The following is a 20,413-nucleotide window of genomic DNA, read 5'->3' on the forward strand; positions in this document are numbered from 1 at the left end:
AAGGAATGAATGTACTGTTTGTAGCTGTGATAGGGTTGACTTCACTGGAATTACCTGCAGGATGAATATGGACCAATGTGTCTGACATTCAGTCATATGGCAAGATTCTGATTAGTACCACTGAGTTCTGATTCGCACAACTGGCCTATTCCTCCAGTGGCTATGGTCTCATCAAAACTTACCAGATAAATCAGTACTTTGATGGGAGCCATCCAAGAAAAAAAACAAAACAAAAAACCAGAAGACTGCTACAGGCTTGCCTGCCTCTGAAAAGCTGGAGGGCCTGGGGCTAGACAACTCTGATTACACCTGGGTTGGAGTAGGTGATTCCCTATAAAGAGCAGCAGGAAGCTGCAAAGAGTGCAAGCTCCGGAAATTGCAGGGAGTGAGTGAAGCTACTGCAGGAAGGACTTTGACATCAGGGTAATTTGGATGCCAGAACCCAGTGAGGAGGAGGGTCCTGAGAGAAACCCTGACTGAGTTTAGCCCTGAAGGTCAGAGCTGGAGGGCTCAGTTTCAACTAGGAGGGGCGGCTGTGAGAAGAGATTGGGATGGAAGAAGTGCTGTGGTTGAACAGAAGATGCTAGAGCTAAATAAAAATGTTTGTGTTGTGGCGATGGGCTTTATTTTGGGCCCCTGATGATTGTTTTGAACTGTTTCTGTTACACCTTACATAAGAATGACCATGCTGGGTCAGACCAGTGGTCCAGCTGGCAGTCTGAGATGTAGGTTGTGTCCCTCATAATCTTGGCTAAAATGTATTTAATTCTTTCTTTAACCCAGTTATACTTTTGGCCTTCACGACATCCTCTGCCAAGTTCCACATGTTGACTGCATGTGGTGTGAGAAAGTACTTCCTTTCGTTTGTTCTAAACCTCCTGCCTATTAATTTCATTGGGTGACTCCTGGTTCTTGTGTTTATATGAATGGGTAAATAATACTTCTCTTTTCCCTTTCTCCACATCATTCATGATTTTATAGACCTCTATCATATCCCCCTTAAGTGGTGATCTAAGTAAGGGTTGTTTTCCAGAACCAGGGCCTAAATGATGACTATTGGTATGTGCACTTCATAAAACAGTGTCTGGTTTGTGACTGAGTGAAAAATGATTGAGTAATTTTCTATAGTTTACTTCAGCCAAAGCCAATAACACTGAGATAAATGTTAAGTAATGAAAGCATGTTAAAATAGATCCATCCAGTTCTTCTCCTCTCTTAGACTGTTCATTTCAATGGAGAAACTGTTTACACGCTGAAACGTCACTGTAACGATGCAATTGTTGAAAACATGCAGAATGTAGGTATCAATGCATACGCTGACTATCGAGATATGTTGTCCCTCCATGAAAATATAACCTTGGCTTTACTTCAAAAGTCAAAGCTTGATATTCACTTCAGCCAAAGTCAGTATCTGCTTAGTAGCAGAATAGAGATCACTTCCCCAATCAGAACTGAAAGAGAGGCTGTAAAAAAGCAAGAAGAAACATCTGAGATCGTGGGCTGGTCTACACCGGGGGATCGATCTAAGTTACGCAACTTCAGCAACGTACTTAGATCGACTTACTGTGGTGTCTTCACCATGGTGAGTTGACTGCTGCCGCTTCCCCGTCGACTCCACCTGTGCCTCTCGCGGAGGTGGAGTACTGGAGTCGACCAGAGAGCACTAAGGGGTCGATTTATTGCATCTAGACTAGACGCAATAAATCAATCCCCACTGGATCGATCGCTGCCCGCCGATTCGGCTGGTAGTGTAGACATACCCGAAGTCAGGCTTGTTCCAGGTGGTGGGCGCTCCATACGAGAAAGCTCTCTCTAACAGAGTGTAGTGAGATTGGAGAGGAACAGAGAGCAGAGGCTCGTGCTTGGTATAGAATGGAGAGAGTGACAAAGTCCATGGGGACTTTTGCCCATAATGATTTTAAGGTACAGCAAGTTGATTTGGGAGTCCAATAGCTTTGCCCGGTTATGTCCCTGTAGACAAGGAAGGCTCAGGATGAATGCAATACATGGCATTTAGATGAAATTAACTAAACAAATGTGGCCTTAATCTAAAGCAATGGCTATTAATGAACACTAACATGTGGGGAGCTTTTTCTTTTTGCTTTGAAGGAGAAAGATTATATGAAAATATGTTTTTGTGAAGTCTTCTGATACTCTCAGGTAATCTCCATTCTCATCTATAGCCTATCATTCTACCTTCCCTGGCATATGTGTCTGTTGGTACGTCCACACTACCCACCGGATCGGCGCATAGCGATCGATCTATTGGGGATCGATTTATCGTATCTCAGCTAGACGTGATAAATCAATCCCTGAATGTGCTCCCCGTCAACTCCGGAATTCCACCAGGGCGAGAAGTGGAAGCGGAGTCGACGGGGAGCCGCGGCCATTGATCCTGTACCGTGAGGTAAGTCGATCTAAGATACATTGACTTCAGCTATGCTATTCTTGTAGCTGAAGTTGCCTATCTTAGACCGATCCCCCGCCCTCAGTGTAGACCAGGCCTGTGATAATACAATTTACTTTGCTTCTCCTTGATCCCATTGGAATCTCTTGCATTACAAAATTCTCTCTGCTTTACTCCACCACTTGTAGGGATTGTTTAACATTAGCTTTTTCTGGGAGCTCCCTTGTACTAAGCAGAATTTCGCCATATGACTGCACTATGCAAGGTACCGTTATCCCAGTAATGAATCAAGATAGAAATGAGATGTGAACACAGGTATTGTTCTAGTAGATCAGACAAGAGGTCCATCGAGTTCAGTATCCTCTCTCTCACAGTGCTCGGTTTCAGAAATTTCTGAGGCAAATATTAAACTGCAAGAACTATGCAATAAGATGCCTATGGGAGAAGTTTCTTACTAACCCTAAGTCTGGTCTTGTAGCATGAGCACATCCCTTTGTGTATTATAATTTATTAATTTGCATTGCAATTGTGCTTAGGTCTACTAGTCGTGGACCAGGACCCCACTGTGCTAGGTGTTGTATTAACACAGAACAAAGACAATCACTGCCCCAGCTGCAGGTATTCCTATTGTTCATATAAATATCTAGCTTTCCAAATCCTCCGAAGATCTTTGCCTCATTAATTTGTTGTAGCAGTGAGTTCCACGGGTTAATTGTGTCTTTATAAAGCACTTTCTTTTATAATTTTTGAACAGGTTGCCTTTTAATTTTCATATTACCTTGTATTCTTACCCTCTATAAAATGAGTCCTAAACTTTTGTTTCTTTTCATATGGAAATCTTTCCATGCTTAGCAATTTTTTTGTTGCCTTGCTCCTGGACTGCACATAGAGCAGATGTTATCATTGAACTTTCCACAATTATTGTTAGGGCAATTACTCTCAGTGATGAAATCTCAAGAGAAAAGAGGCCCAATTCTTAGTTAAGGCTCTTTTATGCTGCTCTGTCAATATAGAGGCTTTAAAGGTAGAGACAAATGAAATGAAATGGAAAATAATTGGATCAAGGCACAATTGCTCTCTGATCTCAACTATCACTCTGCCTCTCTCTAATGCAGGATACTTCCAAGACTTTAATCACCACACTATCATCTACTGCTTTCTGTATGTGATTTCTTCCCTTCCCCACATTTCTGGATCCCTGAAGCCCCATCAGCAGGACTAAATGAATAGTCTAGAAAATGTCCTGCCGCAACAGATCTAAAGCCTGCTCCTGCTCCCATTGAAGAAAATAGGGTCATGATTCTCTTCATGTTTGTCTGGCACTGGTGTAACTCCAATTCGTTTAGTGGTTACTCAAATTCTCACTGGTTAGAAGCGAAAGCAGAATCAGGAGGACGAATTCTTCCATTTACTTCCCTGTTGCCAGGATTTTCACTTTCTCTGTACATTGCCCAAATACGGGGAGCAGCAGCAGGTGCACTGGGTTCTTGATCATTTAGATGGAGCTGAGTGCAAAAAATTAATATTATGCAAGGCAGCCACCCAGACCTCTTTATTCACCTCCATAAAACTGACTGGAAATAATGCTAAGAGAAGATTAATGCCTGCAGAAGCAAAGGAATTCAGAGTTGAAGAGGCACTTCCATACTAGGGGAAGCTTATATCTTTTTAAACCCTGAATCCTTGAAACTAGCATGTATTTCTTGTACCTCTGGTCACCAGTGTTGCTAATCAGTAAATGTTTGTGCTGATAGAGGGGTTTCCTTCCCTAAAAGCCCATCTAACAGAGCTGCTTGGGTCTATAGTGCAGTCATTGGACCAGATCATAACTGAAAGATCCAAATGGCTCTCATCCCTCCAGCTAAATGGGAGGAGGAGGAAAATTGCTTCTGCAGTAGGACTCAGATACCCATAGGGTGCAGGAGTGGGGACTTTACAGGCTGAGAAAGGCTTGAGGAGGTGTGTGGGTGCAGGATGGGAATTGCAGCAGTGAGATGCAGGGTGGCGAGGGGGTGTGTGTGGACTGGGGCAGAGTGTGTGTGTGAGATCTAGACTGTTCTCAGTGGTATCAGATGACAGAACAAGGAATAATAGTCTCAAGTTGCAGTGGGGGAGATTTAGGTTGGATATTAGGAAAAACTTTTTCACTAGGAGGGTGGTGAAGCACTGGAATGGGTTACCTAGGGAGGTGGGGGAATCTCCTTCCTTAGAGGTTTTTAAGGTCAGGCTTGACAAAGCCCTGGCTGGGATGATTTAGTTGGGGATTAGTCCTACTTTGAGCGGGGGGTTAGACTAGATACCTCCTGAGGTCCCTTCCAACCCTGATATTCTATGATTCTAAGGAGTGTGTGGGGGCAGTGGAGTGCTGCAGGGTAGGGATCACAGCTCTGGAGTACAGGTTTGGAAGGGGTGGTTTGTGGGCAGGCAGGGTGCTGTATGGGTGCAGGGTGGGGATTGCAGCAGTGAGATGCAGGGCCCTATCTGAACAGTGGGGGAGAGGGGTGGTATGTGGGCAATGGGGTGCTGCAGGGTGAGGATCACAGCAGTGGGGTACAGGGTTGGGAGGGGCAGTTGGTGGGCAGGGAGGTGCAAGCGGGTTGGGGTGCTGTGTGGGTGTAGGTTGTGGATTGCAGCAGTGAGGTGCAAGGGGGTGAGGGGCTGTGTGTGGCCTGGAGGAGAGTGGTGGTGTGAGGGCAGTGGGGTACTTCAGGGTGGGGATCACAGCGGTGGGATGCCCGGTTGGGAGGGGCAATTTCTGGGTTGTGGGGTGCTGCAGGGTGGGGATCAGGTGGAAGGAGGTTGTTGGGCACTGGGGTGCTGCAGGGTGGGGATCACAGCGGGGGTGGGACGGGCGGTGGGTGGGCAGTGGGGGGCCGGGGGGTGGCTGCTGGGTGGGGATCAGAGCGCTGGGGTGCGGGGTTGAGGGGGCGGTTTGTGGGCAGTGGGGCGCTGCAGCGTGGGGATCACAGCGGTGGTGGGAGGGGCGGTTTGGGGGCAGTGGGGTGCAGGGGGTTGGGTGCAGGCAGTGGGGCGCTGCAGGGTGGGGATTGCAGCAGCGAGGTGCCGGGGCCCAGGGGCTCCGCACGGCCACGGGGCGCAGTGCGGGAGGGGCTCGCTGGCAGCAGCGGGGCGATGGCGGCCGCACGGGGCGGTCACCCCAGAAGCTGCAGACGGGAGCACGGTGAGGGAGGGGCTGGGGGACGCTGTGAGCACAGCGTGACGTGGCGCCCCGCCCCCCGAGCGCTAGTACTACTGGTTTCCGCCTATCGCGCATGCGCATAACTGCCGAGGGCTTTGCTCGGTCTGTCCCTGCCCGTGGGGCTAACGTCATGACATTAGCCCCGCCCCCGCCCTGGTCACATGGTAGCGTCCGGAAACGTTCCGGTTGCCACGACGACAGCGTCGTTCCTTGCGGGCGGGGCTGAGCTAGCGGCGCGGCGCAGCGCATCCTGTGCAGGCCCGGAGCCGCCCTTCCTCCTCCGGCCAGTGCCCCGGGCAGCCCCCCGATGCCGCGGAAGGCGCTGGTCTGCGCCCTGGAGCTGGAGCTCCGCTCGGTGAGTGGCCGGGCCGGGCGCCTGCCCCCAGCGGGACCCCGCGCTGCGGCCCCGGATGTGCCGCCGCTGCCTAGAGGGGAAACTGAGGCACGGGAAGGCCACGGCCGCACGCCCCAGGAGATGGCGCCTCTGACCGGCCGGGCTCTGCCGCCGAGCTGCTCGGTGACCGGGGCTGTGGTTCGAGCCGCCCCCACCCTCCCACCGGGGCAGCGCCTGGGCCGCCACCCTAGCCGGGCGCTGCGTTAAAAGGCCCCGGGTCCCTCTGGGGATGGGCTGCGGCGCCGTGAGTTTCAGCCTCCTGCTCCGGCCTCCCTCGCCTTGCTCGGCCCCCTGCGGGGAGGCGGCTGAGCGCAGGGCCCGAGGGTCAGAGTCTTCCCAGGGGGCGAAACCCGCGCAGACCCGGGGGGGCGTGTGGAATTAGTTTCATCTGCTGGTATTTCTCAGGGCTGGGGCCCTACCAAATTCAGGGCTGTGGAATCCGGTCTGCTGGGTGCTTTTACCCGCTATTACACACATGTCACAGGGGAGACCAGCGCTTCTCAAATTGGGGGTCCGGACCCAAAAGGGAGGTGACTACAGTGAATTGAGATGCTATGGAGGAGTCATGTGACGGCCCCGGGACTGCTCAAAGTAGCATTACCTGTATTCTGATTTACTGGCTCTTCCCATGATCCCCAACCATAATCTGTACGCCTTTGGAGACGCCTTGCGTGCCAGCTGGCAAAGTGAGGTTGGGATTATGGTTGACTCTGCATGGTCAGTGCTCGCTTGGATATATAGGTTATATTAGCCCACTGGTTCCTGAATGCACTTGGCACAAAGGAAAATCCTGGATGCCATCTAAAATATGAAAACGCATTGTCCTCACATTGTCAGTGACAGCCTATGATGGAAATGGAGCTGGGATTTTTGGTTTCTGATTTGTTCCTACTGCTGGCAATTGCATGTTTGCTCTAAAACAGCGGCATGACCATGCACTTATTATGAGATGAAGGATGGGGAGGATACTAGCTTTCCTACAGTTGTTCAGGGATGGCAGCTTGGTAAGTTTCATATCAGCCTGTATCTATGGCTGTCTGATTAAAGATGACCTTCCCACCCATTCTCCCCAAAAAGCCCTTTTTGGCTGCTGGAAAGAAGAACTAGTATTTTTCTCTCGGTTCTTCCTTGAACCTTGGGTTCTGGGTGCTGTAATGGGGTGTGGGGAAGGGTAGCCCCTACTCCCTCGCTGCTGCAGGTAGGGATATTTGCTACTCTTCCCACCCTCAAGTTCCAGGTTGCAATCAAAGGAGGCCTTTTAGTTATGTCCACCAGCCTCTGTTCTGAATGCGCCTTCCTAGAGAATAGCTCCAGTGCCTGCCTTTGATGCTACCTTTCCCAAGTAGCCGCAGAGTGAAATTCACCTGATTCTTCATTTCACTGCCAACTAGAGAGTTCTTACCTGCAGCAACATGCTGAATTACTAGAGCTGTGTGTCTGCAGGCTAAGGAAGTTAGTGTTGCACCTGTTTACATTCCATTCACATTTGGAAGGTTACCTTTGCAACCGTGTTGGCTAAAACCTTATTGTAAGTGAAAACTCTGTAGGAGTTGATGGGCATTGTTTGTCCTTGACACTGATAGCATCTTATTTGTTAGTAGGCAAGTGGATTTTTGAAGCCCTGAGTCTGGAGTTAGTTAAATACACACACACACCACAGTCCTAAAACTGCATGTAAACTCAAAGAGCAAAACTCCCCTTGAAAGGAGATCACGGTTCATTATAATATGCTGTCCCCTTATATGAAATGAGTTTGGTGGGTCTCATTCCATTTCTTATTGGATGCTTATTGCATCACTGTGACCACGCATTTTTGGTAAGCTTGGCACAGAAGACACAAATTGAATGAGCAAGGATGCTGATCTAGTCTGTTACTGTATCTTACTGGTAGTCCCTCCAGGTCTGTTCTGAGATCAGTTTGGGGATAGCACTGCTGCTCCCCTAACTGTACTTGTCTTGGGGATAATATTACCATATTTGTACATAGCATGTCACAAAGCATAGAGTAAAACTGTCCATTGTCCTTAAGAGATGCAATCAAATAGGGGCTTCAGCGTAGTCGTCAAGGTCTGTGCAGCTCCATGTGACACGTTATGGAAATTATTTAGTGAGTTAAAATGTATATTTGTAATTCACTAGTATATACCCATAAATTGGCTTTAAAAATTGTAGATTTAGTGCTTTTGCAGCTCTGCTAAATGAAGCCCTTAGTTTGTCTACAGGGCAGCAGAAGTGCAAGCTTCCAGCATACCCGAACGATGGTCTGGGAAGAACTTCATTTTTCTGGCAAGGCAAAATGGGAAACTGGATGAAACTTGAGTCTGTCGGATTGGAGACTTGGATTCTGTTCTCAGCTCTGCCTTCAGTGACCTTCAAGATTTCTTTTTTTTTTAATCTGTAAAATGGGGGAATGCTAGCTGCCTCCTCTAAGATAAAGATATGAGGCCTTGGTTATAAGGGTTGTGAAGTGCACAGAAATATTAAGAACATTCAGTTGAAGAGCTGAGACAAACTCATTGTCTCTTAGTTTGTGGTTCAGGGAATCTTCCCCTAGGCTACAAGGGGTTGCATGGGGAAGTCTCTCTCGCATTCATACTTACGTATGCATGAGTTTCATGCAAGAGGTGTAATACTTGGCAGGTATGCGTCAATCTTTAGGACTATTAGCCTGGTGCCTTTCATCAGAGATAATAGCTCTTGGAGGGGGAAACCTTTTGCTTAGCTAATATATGTTTTAACAGACTTTCTTGTTCAGACCACAGGTCCCCATTAAATTCCACAAATCCAATACTTAATTTGTGCCAGGGGTGAGCCCCGGCTCCTTTAGGATCGGCCGTTCATAGCCCCAGCACATCTGGGCTTCCTGCGTCAGTTATGAATGTAAAAAAAATTGCTTGAGCCCCGGCACCTCTTTCATTATAAATTAAGCACTGCACAAATCCATTGGATTTAGCCTCCATAACTTCTTTCTTTCAAGGATTATTTGTCTGTGATATATGAAGGATCTTTCTTTAGGTCCAGTAGGCATTCCTCATGCAAAATGTTCATCTGAGAGAAGGAGAACTGTAGCAAACATACCTCACTTCATTCCTCTCACTCTGCTCCCTTTCTCCTCTAGCTGACAATTGAAAATCTGAGCACTGCTTCTCCTGCAACCTTGTGTTGCAAGAGGCAACCTCACATTTATAATACTGTGATAATATGAGAGCAGCATAAACGGAAGTGAAAGGTGACTGGGAATTCTCTAGCTGGATCACACAGCAGAACCATCAGAATTGGAGAAAATAACATATAGCTGTGGGGAAGAGATTTGTGTGTGTTCTTAATGTGAGAGAACAGCTGAGAATTGTGTGATGTACATCACAGCTTGAAAAAATGTATGAGATGCACACTAGCCAGAGAACTAAATCTATGAGTTAGAAATAGATGTGAAAGACAATGCAGTGGCCACCCACCAGCAATGTCCAGGAGTATCGCTCTAGTAAAAAAGTCCAGTGTCCCTTTGGTACTCCTGCGGTACCCAGGGCCGCCCAGAGGATTCAGGGGGCCTGGGGTCTTTGGTGGCGGGGGGCCCCTGCCGCTGAATTGCCACTGAAGATCTGGCACTTCGGCGGTCTCGGAGCGGAAGGACCCCCCGTTGCTGAATTGCCGCCGAAGACCGGGAGCGGAAGAAGCTCTGGGGGGCCGGGCCCTGTGAGAGTTTTTTGTGGGCCCCGGAGCGAGTGAAGGGCCCTGAAAAACTCTCGTGGGGGCCCCTGCGGGGCCTGGGGCAAATTGCCCCACTTGCCCCCCCCACCCTCTGGGCGGCCCTGGCGGTACCCAAACTTTGCAACATCAGGAATTGCATTGGCAACTTTCCAGGAGCCCAAGAGCTACACCTAATTCCCACATACACTTACATAAACTTAAAAAAAAAAAAATCCAACCCTAAAACAAATGTACCTTTCTTAGGCAGATTGAATTAGTTCACAAGCAATAAAAACTACCAGTTCATCAGCTGAATCCTCACTGCCGGGAGGCTACGTTTTAGGACTTGGACAGCTTTTGGCTCTTGGGACGTGTTTTGTATATCTCATGTGCCATTGTTTGCTCAGTATAACCCTTAGTGATTAAATTATGTGGATCGTGAACACCAGCAGCTATTATAAAGTGTGACCTTAAGAATGGGGAGTCTGGTTCTGCTCTGGCTGAAGTTAATGGAGCTGTGACTGCTTACGCTAGGGGAGAACTTAGTCCTAAATATTTTAAAACTATAAGTATTTGCCTTACTATAAGTAAGTACGGCTAGAATTACTTTAGAAAAGGAGGGTGTGCCACTGAAATATGTTACCATATTGTTCCCAAGCAAACAACTATTTTCATTTCAGCCCATTCTATTTTTTTCTCCCAAATATAACCATTAATTCTAATGCTGAAGCTCAAGTTTGTATAATAAATATGTTGTTCTTCCAGATAACTTGCCCTGGAGTATTGCTGAAAGACAAAAGTGAGCTCTATCTCAGTGCCTGTGTTTTTGGACAGTACAAAAGGACTCAATGTGTCCCTGCAGCATTTCCACTCTTCTTAGAAGAGAAACTAGTATTTGAAAAGGTATGATCCTAACATCGGACACGAGCATTTAAAAAACAAAGAACAGAATCCCCAAACACAAATGATCACAGTGAAAATGGTATTGTATTATATACTAATTTCAGCAGCTCTTCAACACAAAAGACATTTGTTTTTTCAATATAGATATGGTAATTTAAAATAAATTTGTGAGCATATGACCATAGTATATCATGAGGATTTTTAGGGTTTTGTTCGTTCTTTTTTTACGAAATGACCTTTTTTTCCCCCCAATAGTTCCTCTTAGTTCCTGCCAAGTGTTATGTTTCTTAAATGTAGGTCAAAATGGAAAATAAAAGTAGGGAATAGGGAGAAGAATGAAAATTAAAAATCACAAAGTTAGATTATAAAAACAATCGGTAGCAAAAAGATGGAATATGAGCTTGGGCTTTCTGGTGACAGCTCTCTCCATATGAGCAGTTGTTTCCTGGTTTGATGTCGGAAGAGCCCCCTTGATGGCACTATAGCCTTGTAATTTACCGTTGCCTATCACCTCTTCTGTGTCCCTACTAGTTTCGTTGTGAGTGCCATAGGAATAATGAAATTCTGTACCTTACAAACATGATTCCGGTTTTTGACTACTCATGAATAACAATACTTTGCATGTCTCTAGTGCTTTTCATCCAAGTATCCCAAAGCACTTTCAAAGACTGACTAATTAAGCCTCAACAACACCTTTGTGAGATAGGTAAGGCATGAAGAGGGATAATTTCACCCACCACTGAAAGGCAAGGTGGAAATGGAACATAGCAGATATTTAACAGTGCACAACTAGAGTACAAAACAACTTAGGACAGGAAGTGCTGATTACTGTATTCAACTGAAACTGAGGGAGAAATCTAGGTGTATTTATAGAGTGCAATTTCTTAAGTAGGAATTTAACCAGAGCACTGGGAATAACATCCAGGCTCTTAGAAATAGTGTCATTTAATAGCTTGAGGTATTCAGGCTCTCTACATTTACATCTTCAAAAGTTTGGTACCTCCAGCAGTAGGATGTTCCTCAACAGCATCCTGAGGCAGTGACTCAGTATTGAATCAGTGGGAAGATTGCCAGCTGCTGAACTTTGAACACTACTGTCTTCAGCTAAAATTACTGTTTGCCCTCTAATTGGGTGTGATGTTTGTTTAAAAATCTCATTGAAAGATACTGTAATGTTACCGTCCATATTCTGAAGATGAAAATTTAGCGTATTGTCAATAGAGTACAATTTAGGCATACTTTGCAACTGTTCAGCGGAGTTCTTCTTCTGCAGTTTAACTATAATTTATTAATCTATTTCCCCCTAGAAATTATAATAAACTAGTCACTATTTTAGCAGGACTTGCAGAATTGTTGTAGAGAGCTGCCCTTTCTGGCTTTCCAGCAGTAGTTAGTGAATGAACGGTACTCCCAGGGTGGTGCTGACATGATCAGCAATAGTTGTGCACAAACAAGAATGTAATGGAAATGTGCCACGTTATTTTAAGTTGAGTTACAAGTGCCAGAAGAATTAGCAACATTATACAAATGGAAAGAAGACAAAACAAAAGGGAGAATAATTCTATTTTCAAATATCTAAGAAAATTGTGGGATTGCTCAGTGTAGAAAACCCAATAATTTAAAAAGTTGCTGACATAGACCCTTTAATCTTTTTCAGTTAAAGATGAAAAATGAACGTTTCTAACAAGATTAGCTATTTGTCTTTTATATTGCTGAAATTTGTGCAGACTGCACTTGCATGTTATTCATGTGATTGCCTGTTTATCTATGGTAGATCACATAATTTAGATGGAGAGGAAAAAATCTTGAAATGGTTAGAAATCAGCTGACCAAAAGTGCCGTCTTTCTAAGAAATAGATTCTGTCTCAGTGCCAGGTTATCATTTCAGTTTTCTGTTCTTTTTTCCCTATGGGGAATAGTACGGTTTGCAATAATCAATCAAAGGCAAACTTTAGTTTTCTCTAAGCACATCTGTTATTTCTGATCAAATGTGTCCATTACATTGTTTTTAATCTTTTGTTTTAGGTATTTACTGATGTAGTTGATCCTGGAGAACTTGTTGAGCTACTTGAATGTAGGTTTTGCTTTTTATATATATTATATTGTATGCACCTAGGGCTAGAATCTCAGAAAGAGGGCTTAGGCTCAGCATTGTGGTGCCTAATATGTAGGCATTCTGCTTCCCAGCAGAATTCATGGCCACGAGTTTGGCGCTTGGACTCTGTATAGAATGCAGTGAGGAGTTAAGTCCCTTAAATAATCATGGGGCAAAAAGAAAGAGAGAGACTCTGTCTCCTAGTGGTTAGTGCTCTTTCTGGGAGACTCTGGTCCAGTCCCTGCTTCAAGGAATATTTAAGTATTTCATACAAAGTAGAACAGCGTTAACAGAAGAGATTGAGAGCCCAGTGTGAGCTGGGTTCCGAGCAGCTCAGCAGTGTCAGGATTTAAACAGTTTTGCTCATGCCCACAGTCACAAATTGAGATGCTTAAGGGACTTTACCAGTGGAAACGTAGGAGGCTGATTAATTTAGGTTCCTACGGGATTATGTGGCCACTGAGCAGGGGTTTAAGAGGATCTAAAGTTTGAAACGTGGGTGCCTAAAATGGCATTTAGACACCCGAATCCCTTTGTGGATCTAGTCCTTGGTGGCTAATATCATATTAATAATATGGAATCTAAAGAGATTTTTGAGAGTTGAGGGGTTAGACTGGGAACAGGAAAACATTCTTACTATCGCTTTGAAACACTAGTGGCTTAAGAATGATCTGCTGCAAATATGTGTGATCGTTCAATGAAACAGTCATTGCTCAAAGTGTGATCCTTCAAATGTGAGCCTAAGAAAGTTTTAGAGGATGCGATGGCTTCTTTTGATAGTAATAACTTCCCAGGAATACAGATAAATAAGAGGTCACTTCCAGAAATCTCTAAATTATACATTTCTTCTAGTGTATTCAAGAGAGTAAAATTTAAAACAGTTGAAAACGTAGCTTGTTCATATACAAAGACTTCATGAACTCAACAAACTGACCCTATATAGCAAGCTGTGTTCAAATACTTTGAACTTCAATGAGCATTTTACCTTGTCAAATGATTGTGATTTTTTTTTAAACAGAGAGACTCCACAATGAACAATGCTGCCATACTTTGAACATGATGAATCATATTAAAATAGTATTGTGCCTGAACTAAAACTCCAAATCTAGGTCCCTGTAAACATTGCGAGAATTATAGTCCAAAACAGGATCCAAACATCATGGCTTCTCTGTAGTCTCTTCAAAGGATTGAATCCATGTGCTGCCAAACTTGACAGTGTCTGTTATAAGCTTGAGCCAATAATTTATTATTTGCATTATGGTAGTGCCTGAAGACTCCATTGTGTTAGCCTAGGTTTGTAGTATTCATATGAAGTGTTCATAATCTGCTCTTGGTACATCATAATTGTATTTATTACATTAGCCCATACATTGTCGAGATGGTTAAATCAGTGAATGGGTTGCTCTTTTACTTTGCATATTAAAATTACTTCTCATCATAGTTTATTTTTTGACTTATGAAAAAACTTTTTTTTCCTTTCTAGTTGACACAGCAGTACTTGAACTAATACAACTTGTTCCTCCAGGTATTGTATCAATCTTTTCATAAATTATGCAGTTTAATAGGTGAATTTCCATGAGGATGTACAATCGTTTTTCTCAACATACAAACCATGTAGAAAGCTCTTCAACAAATAGTCCTCTGAATATAAAATGTTAATAGATCAAGAGGATCTCATTTTTGAAAGAGAATAAAGCTAATATTGAAATGTTCCATTCTCAGGCTTACGAAAGTGATAATACTTCAAAAATTGAAAATAAACCGAAATCACTCAATGCACACTTATTAAAGGCATCAAAATTCACTTGTGGTGTGTCTGCCTGTGAAGTTTCAAAGTGCATAATCTTGTTCTCAAAATGACACTTTTCTTTTAATAGTGACCACTGGGAAAAACCCTTATCCACGCTATAAATATTACAGGTCTCTGGGGAGAGGTGAAGATAATAAATAATGATTTGTCATATTTCTGTTATAGGTTTGTGTGATTATAAAAAAATCTATCTTAATGAAATTCAAATGTTCCCATGGATAGTATAAATGTGCATTTTATTGGAAGTAAAATAGAGTTTGAAGGAGGACTTGTTTGAGAACTGTGAATTAAAAGCACCCATAGTTACAGGTCCTTAATAACACCACAGCAAGCAAGAAAAATACTTGTTTCTCTCAGTGGCTCACTGGGATATTTATACAAAGAAACAAACTGAGAGTGGATTTTGTTGTTGTGGGAGCGTAGGAGATTTTAGAAGGAGAGGGTTAATTTCAGGGGCTCTGAGATCGCTTATAATGGATGTTTGGAAAAGTCACTCTGGTAGAACAACTTGAAAGTTGTATATAATCTATCTTGTATTTTTTCTTTAAAGAAAATAGAACAAGATTTGAGGATCTTGAAATACTCTTTTTGATTGTACCTAAAATCCTTTCTGGCAGCTGGCTAAATCTCTGATTAACAACCATAATAGTTCTATAATACAGAATAACAGATGTGAAGTTGGCTACTGTTAGAAAACTGTTGGCTGTACATAGGAGAGGAAGGAGGAAAGAAATTGAAGAAATGTTGTAGGAAAACCTTTTACATGTCTGCTTTACATAAATTTGGTACAGTATTGTGTAAAAGGTGCTTAAAGGCCCAATCCTGTGCATTCTTACAATCGGGCATAGTCCCACTTTAGTCAGTGGTCTTATGGCCTAGTGTAATAAGAGTTTACTCTTAATTTTTAAAGGTAAAAAGTTATACTAGTTTCAGCATAGTCTCATGCATGTTTCTCTACATGTATAACTGTTTCCCAATACATATTTCCTTTTTAGTGGGAGAAATTCTAGCCACTTATGAAGAAAATACAAGAGATTTCCTGTTCCCTGACCCTAAGCTTACTCGTGGGCACCATGGTTCAGATCGTGAAGTTTTAATGAAGCGGTCTTCTAGTTTTACAGTAAGTGCATACGGTGTATTGTACTTACGATACAGTATGTTTCACAGGAACAGCTTCGTGAACTACCTCAAGCCAAAAGTGATTACTTTTGACAGATAATTCAATACCTGAAATGGCAAGTCCTAATCCAAGGCTGAACTTTGTGAAGATAGAATATGTCTGCTGGAAATGTTATTTTAACCTGATGTGCAAACGATACTTGTGAACAAGTTAGTTTCTAGATTGATTTGATATATAGTACCATAGCCTTTATTTCTTCTTTTCACTCATCCAGTGGGAGGGAAGCTAGATTTACTGCCAGCAGGAACCATCAAATTGTACAGCAGTTGAACTATGCAACAGGGCAATCTTATTTTTGTAACTTTCTCCCTCACTTACTCTTTTTGTTACATTTTGGCTCCAGTTACATTGGAAACCCTCTGGGTCAAGGTCTGTTGATCCATCTGTTTGTACAACATTGCGTGCAGTGCGTCTCCAGCACTCATTTGGGCTTAAGGGATCTCACAAAATAAGAATGAATAATCATCATAACCTATATTTAGACGCTGTTATAGCTTTGGTTGTCCCTTCTAGAACTTGTCAAACTCTCTTTAGCCTCCATTCACATTGACTGGCCACGCCATTTTAGAAACTAGCCACATTTAGGCTTTCAAAAAAGCCATAATAGCTGAGGGGTGATTGGCAAAGTGAATAGAATGAATTAGCATTGGTCTTTTGTAGTTGCGGGCTCAAATGAACATGAAATGAAAATAAGTTTGGTCTCAGCCTGCACCTTGATAGGCGTTTAAAGCTGACGATTGTCAGATGGGAACAGGATAGTCCTGAAAGCAACTTTAAAGGAAATATTATTAAAGTGACAGAACACTGAGATTGGGATGATTTGGGGCTCAATTGACCTGTCAGTTACTACTGAATTTCTTAAATTCATGATTAAAGGTCAAAAATGGCTTGCAGCTGGTACACTGTGCCTCATAAGGGCAACCTGAAAATCACTCTGTCAGTTACAAATAGAGGTGACAAGTTTCAGAGTGGTAGCTGTGTTAGTCTGTATCAACAAAAACAACAAGGAGTCCTTGTGGCACCTTAGAGACTAACATATTTGTTTGGGCATAAGCTTTTGTGGGCTAGAACCCACTTCATCAGATGCATGCAGTGGAAAATACAGTAGCAGGTGTGTGTGTGTGAAAAGGTGGAAGTCGCCTTACCAAGTGGGGGGGTCAGTGTAACGAGACAATTCAATTAACAGTGGAATACCAAGGGAGGAAAAAAATCACTTTTGTAGTGTTAATGAGGGTGGCCCATTTCAAACAGTTGACAAGAAGGTGTGAGTAACAGTAGGGGGAAATTAGTATGGTAAAATTACGTTTTGTAATGACTCATCCACTCCCAGTCTTTATTCAGGCCTAATTTGGTGGTGTCCAGTTTGAAATTAATTCCAGTTCTGCAGTTTCACATTGGAGTCTGAGCATACTTCATTTGAATGACTTGAGTAGCAGAGATGGGCTTATGATGATAGGTTGTATTTGAATGAACTTTGTTTAAATGAACATTTAGTTGGGTGAGTTGGAATCCAAATAGGTGTGTGTAAGCGATTTCTCCTGTACCACAAAATTGTAACATCATGTGATGCAATTTGAAGCCTGCTTATAACCAATCCAGATCTGGACCAGGAGTGTTTTTATGTCAAAATTCAATACACAGGTGCACCTTGTTTTGGAAGATTCCACAATAACTGCTCTATACATACCCTTTTTTTTAGCATCCTATGTGCATGTTATCAAATATATTTAGTTTGATACGTACAATATAAAAGCAAATCATACTGCATTAGGGTAACTTCTAATAGTAATAGGAAGGTTTTGTTTTTTTCCCCAAAGAAAATATAGTCTTATTATACATTGCTGTTTAGGACGTGCAGTAAATATTTGATGGTAGAGTAGTATTAAATATGAAGCTTATTAGAATTTTTAATTAAAATTTGGAATTCTTTAATTCCATTGAAAAGCTAGTTCATGTCTCCCCAAACTCTTTATGGTAAATCAAATGCATTTTTATTTGTATTCATTTTGAAAGGTTGTCTACCTCTTTGTGATACAAGTGTCCAGATAGTTGGCTTTTTGCAACAATCACTGTAATGAACATGGTAGTTCAGCTGTGCTTTAGGGCCTTTGATTCTTGTTGAGGTGTTGAGAAGAGCCAGCTGGGGCATTGGCAGCTGCATAATGAAGCTGTGGCAGCCCTAAAAAGACTGGAATGATGGAATGGAAAAAGGTGCTCCAGTCTCTCTCACCCCTAGGAAAGTATGTGGAGCAGTTTAGATGGTGAAATCCGTTCCTGCAGAAGCATGTGCCTCCTCCCTCCCAGAAATATGGAATGGTTTAGAAGGGTAATGAGGGTAATGACTGTACCCCAAGAATAATTTAAACAATTTGCATCTCCTTTCTCTAGCTGATGGTTTGGGCAGCCATGAGGGAAACAACCTCCCCTTCCAAACCAAGATGAAAGAGTCTCAAATGTTCCTTCCCAGATCCCCATCATACCAGCTGTGTTTCCTTTTGTGTAGGTCTCCCTCTACTCTCTATACTGCTTCAGCTTCCTGAGGTTTGGAATGATGGGTGCTTCTGCCCCGCCCCTCTGCTCTCTTCCCTCTTGAGTGAAGGGTGTCCCTAAGCTGCACCAGTAAGATATACTTGCTATTCCGGTGGGCAGCAATCAATGTATGTAAATTTTATTGCAAATGGTAAAATATTAATCATGATCTTGAGAACCAAAAGCACTCACCTAATTTCCACACTAGTCAATTGAGTTCTTCCCACAAGAAAAGTTTTAACATGCTGCCGTAATAAGTATATGTGACTAGTTTGGCCACAGAGATCCCCTTGGGACTGTCACCTGATATGCTGAAATTACCTCTGAGCCCTTTTTTCCTGCCAGCTTGGGACTCTAGAACCCTGCCTTGTTGAGTCGGACACGCTAGCCTGCTGCAACACAGACCTAGGGTCTGGGCCACACCCCCAAAGCTGCAGACTTGAACTAAAAACAGCTCAGCAGGTTACTTGTCTGCAGCACCAGACACCCAGCTCCCAATGGGATCCAAACCCCAAATATAAATTTATACAGGATAAATTCATAAATTGTCCGCCCTCTATAACACTGATAGAGAGAGATGCACAGCTGTTTGCTCCCCCAGATATTAATCACTTACTCTGGGCTTATTAATAAACAAAAGTGATTTTATTAATTATAAAAAGTAGGATTTAAGTGGTTTCAAGTAATAATAGGCAGAACAAAGTAGGTCATCAAGCAAAAGAAAGCAAAAACACACAAGTCTAAGCCTAATACATTAAGAAAATGATTACAGGTAATATCTCACCCTCAGAGATGTTCCAGTAAGCTTCTTTCACAGGCTAGACTCCTTCCTAGTCTGGGCCCAATCCTTTCCCCAAGTACAGTGCTTGTTAGTTCCAGCAGACATCTCGGGTGGTAAGCAGGGGTTTTCTCATGACTGGCAGCCCCCTTTGTCCTGCTCCACCCCCTTTTATAGCTTTAGCACAAAGCAGGAATCTTTTGTCTCTCTGGATCCCCACCCCTCCTACTAAATGGAAAAGTACCAGATTTAAGATGGATTTCATTATCAGGTGACATGGTCACATGTCAGTGTAAGACCCTTAGTCTCCATTCTTCCTGGGTTGGCCCACACTACACAGGGAGGCTTGCAGGTAAATAAACCATTTACAACCAGTTGCCCTAGTCAAGGGGAGCCATCAAGATTCTAAAACACCATTAGTGGCCCACACTTTGCATAATTACAATAGGACCTCAGAGTTATACTTCATATTTCTAGCTTTAGATACAAGAATGATACATGCATACAAATAGGAGGAATATATTCAGTAGTTTATAACCTTTGTTATGATAACTCACAAGAGACCTTTTGCATAAAGCATATTCCAGTTATGTCATATTCACACTCATAAGCATATTTCCGTAAAACATATGGAGTGCAACGTCACAGTATCTTTGACTGATAACTGTGCTACAATAATGCTTTGATGCCCAGTAACTTTTTTTCTTGTGTTAAAATTAAAGGTAGCAAAAGCAAGGTTACTGTTCTGGACTTCAGCTAGGCAGTGACAAGCAGTGTCTGATTAGCACTGCTAATCTGCCAGTTGGAAAGAATCCCAAGATTAGAAATCAGAACTCCTCCAGAAAGCTGGCACTTGGCTGATAATGTCTCTAGCTAAATGTCTTACAAGGCTCACAACACACAATAAGAATACAAGGCATTCTTGGAGTTCTCTCGGAACAATTTTATTTCTTTTTTCCTGCTCCGGTGTTGTCCTGCTCATGCTTTTGCTGACTCTTCAACATTTCTGTGCAGACCTTACCTCTAAGAACATGATTAACCTACTCTGATTGTGACTGCCTATATAATGTACTATCTTCTTCCTCTGTGAAATATTTGCAGCATCACTTAAACAGACCTTTTCTCCCCTCCAATATCTTTCATTAGGGTCCCAATTGGGGAGCTGCTATTTTTAAAAAAAAAAAAGCCAACACAGACTGCTTTCCCTCTTACCGCTAACAGTTTCAAACCTGTCTTCTGATGCTTCCAAAGTCCTTTATAAGCATTAACTAGCTTTACGGTGTTCCCTTGATCTAGTTCATTTTATACCCATTTGACAGCTGAGTAAACAGTTGGCACAGAGAGGCTGAGTAATTTGCCCAAGGATGCCTACACCCTCAAGCCAGTGGCAGAGTAGTGAATAGAACAAAGGAGTTGAGACTTTGTCCTCTC

At 43.2% G+C, this 20,413-nt stretch overlaps 1 protein-coding gene across 2 annotated transcripts in view; it reads left to right on the top strand.

The window, feature by feature from the left end:
• Positions 1–5,805: 5,805 nt before the first annotated feature.
• SPATA6 (spermatogenesis associated 6) overlaps positions 5,806–20,413 on the top strand; it is a 59,513-nt gene continuing 44,905 nt past the window's right edge. For both annotated transcript variants that reach the window (XM_039484244.1, XM_039484245.1), the window contains exons 1-5: positions 5,806–5,961; positions 10,453–10,590; positions 12,616–12,664; positions 14,169–14,210; positions 15,491–15,615. In XM_039484244.1, the coding sequence (XP_039340178.1) occupies positions 5,914–5,961; positions 10,453–10,590; positions 12,616–12,664; positions 14,169–14,210; positions 15,491–15,615 (402 nt within the window). In that variant the 5' untranslated portion in view covers positions 5,806–5,913. The remainder of the gene's footprint in view (positions 5,962–10,452; positions 10,591–12,615; positions 12,665–14,168; positions 14,211–15,490; positions 15,616–20,413) is intronic.

This window comes from Mauremys reevesii, linkage group 8, assembly GCF_016161935.1.
Source record: "Mauremys reevesii isolate NIE-2019 linkage group 8, ASM1616193v1, whole genome shotgun sequence".
Lineage (NCBI taxonomy): Eukaryota > Metazoa > Chordata > Testudines > Geoemydidae > Mauremys > Mauremys reevesii.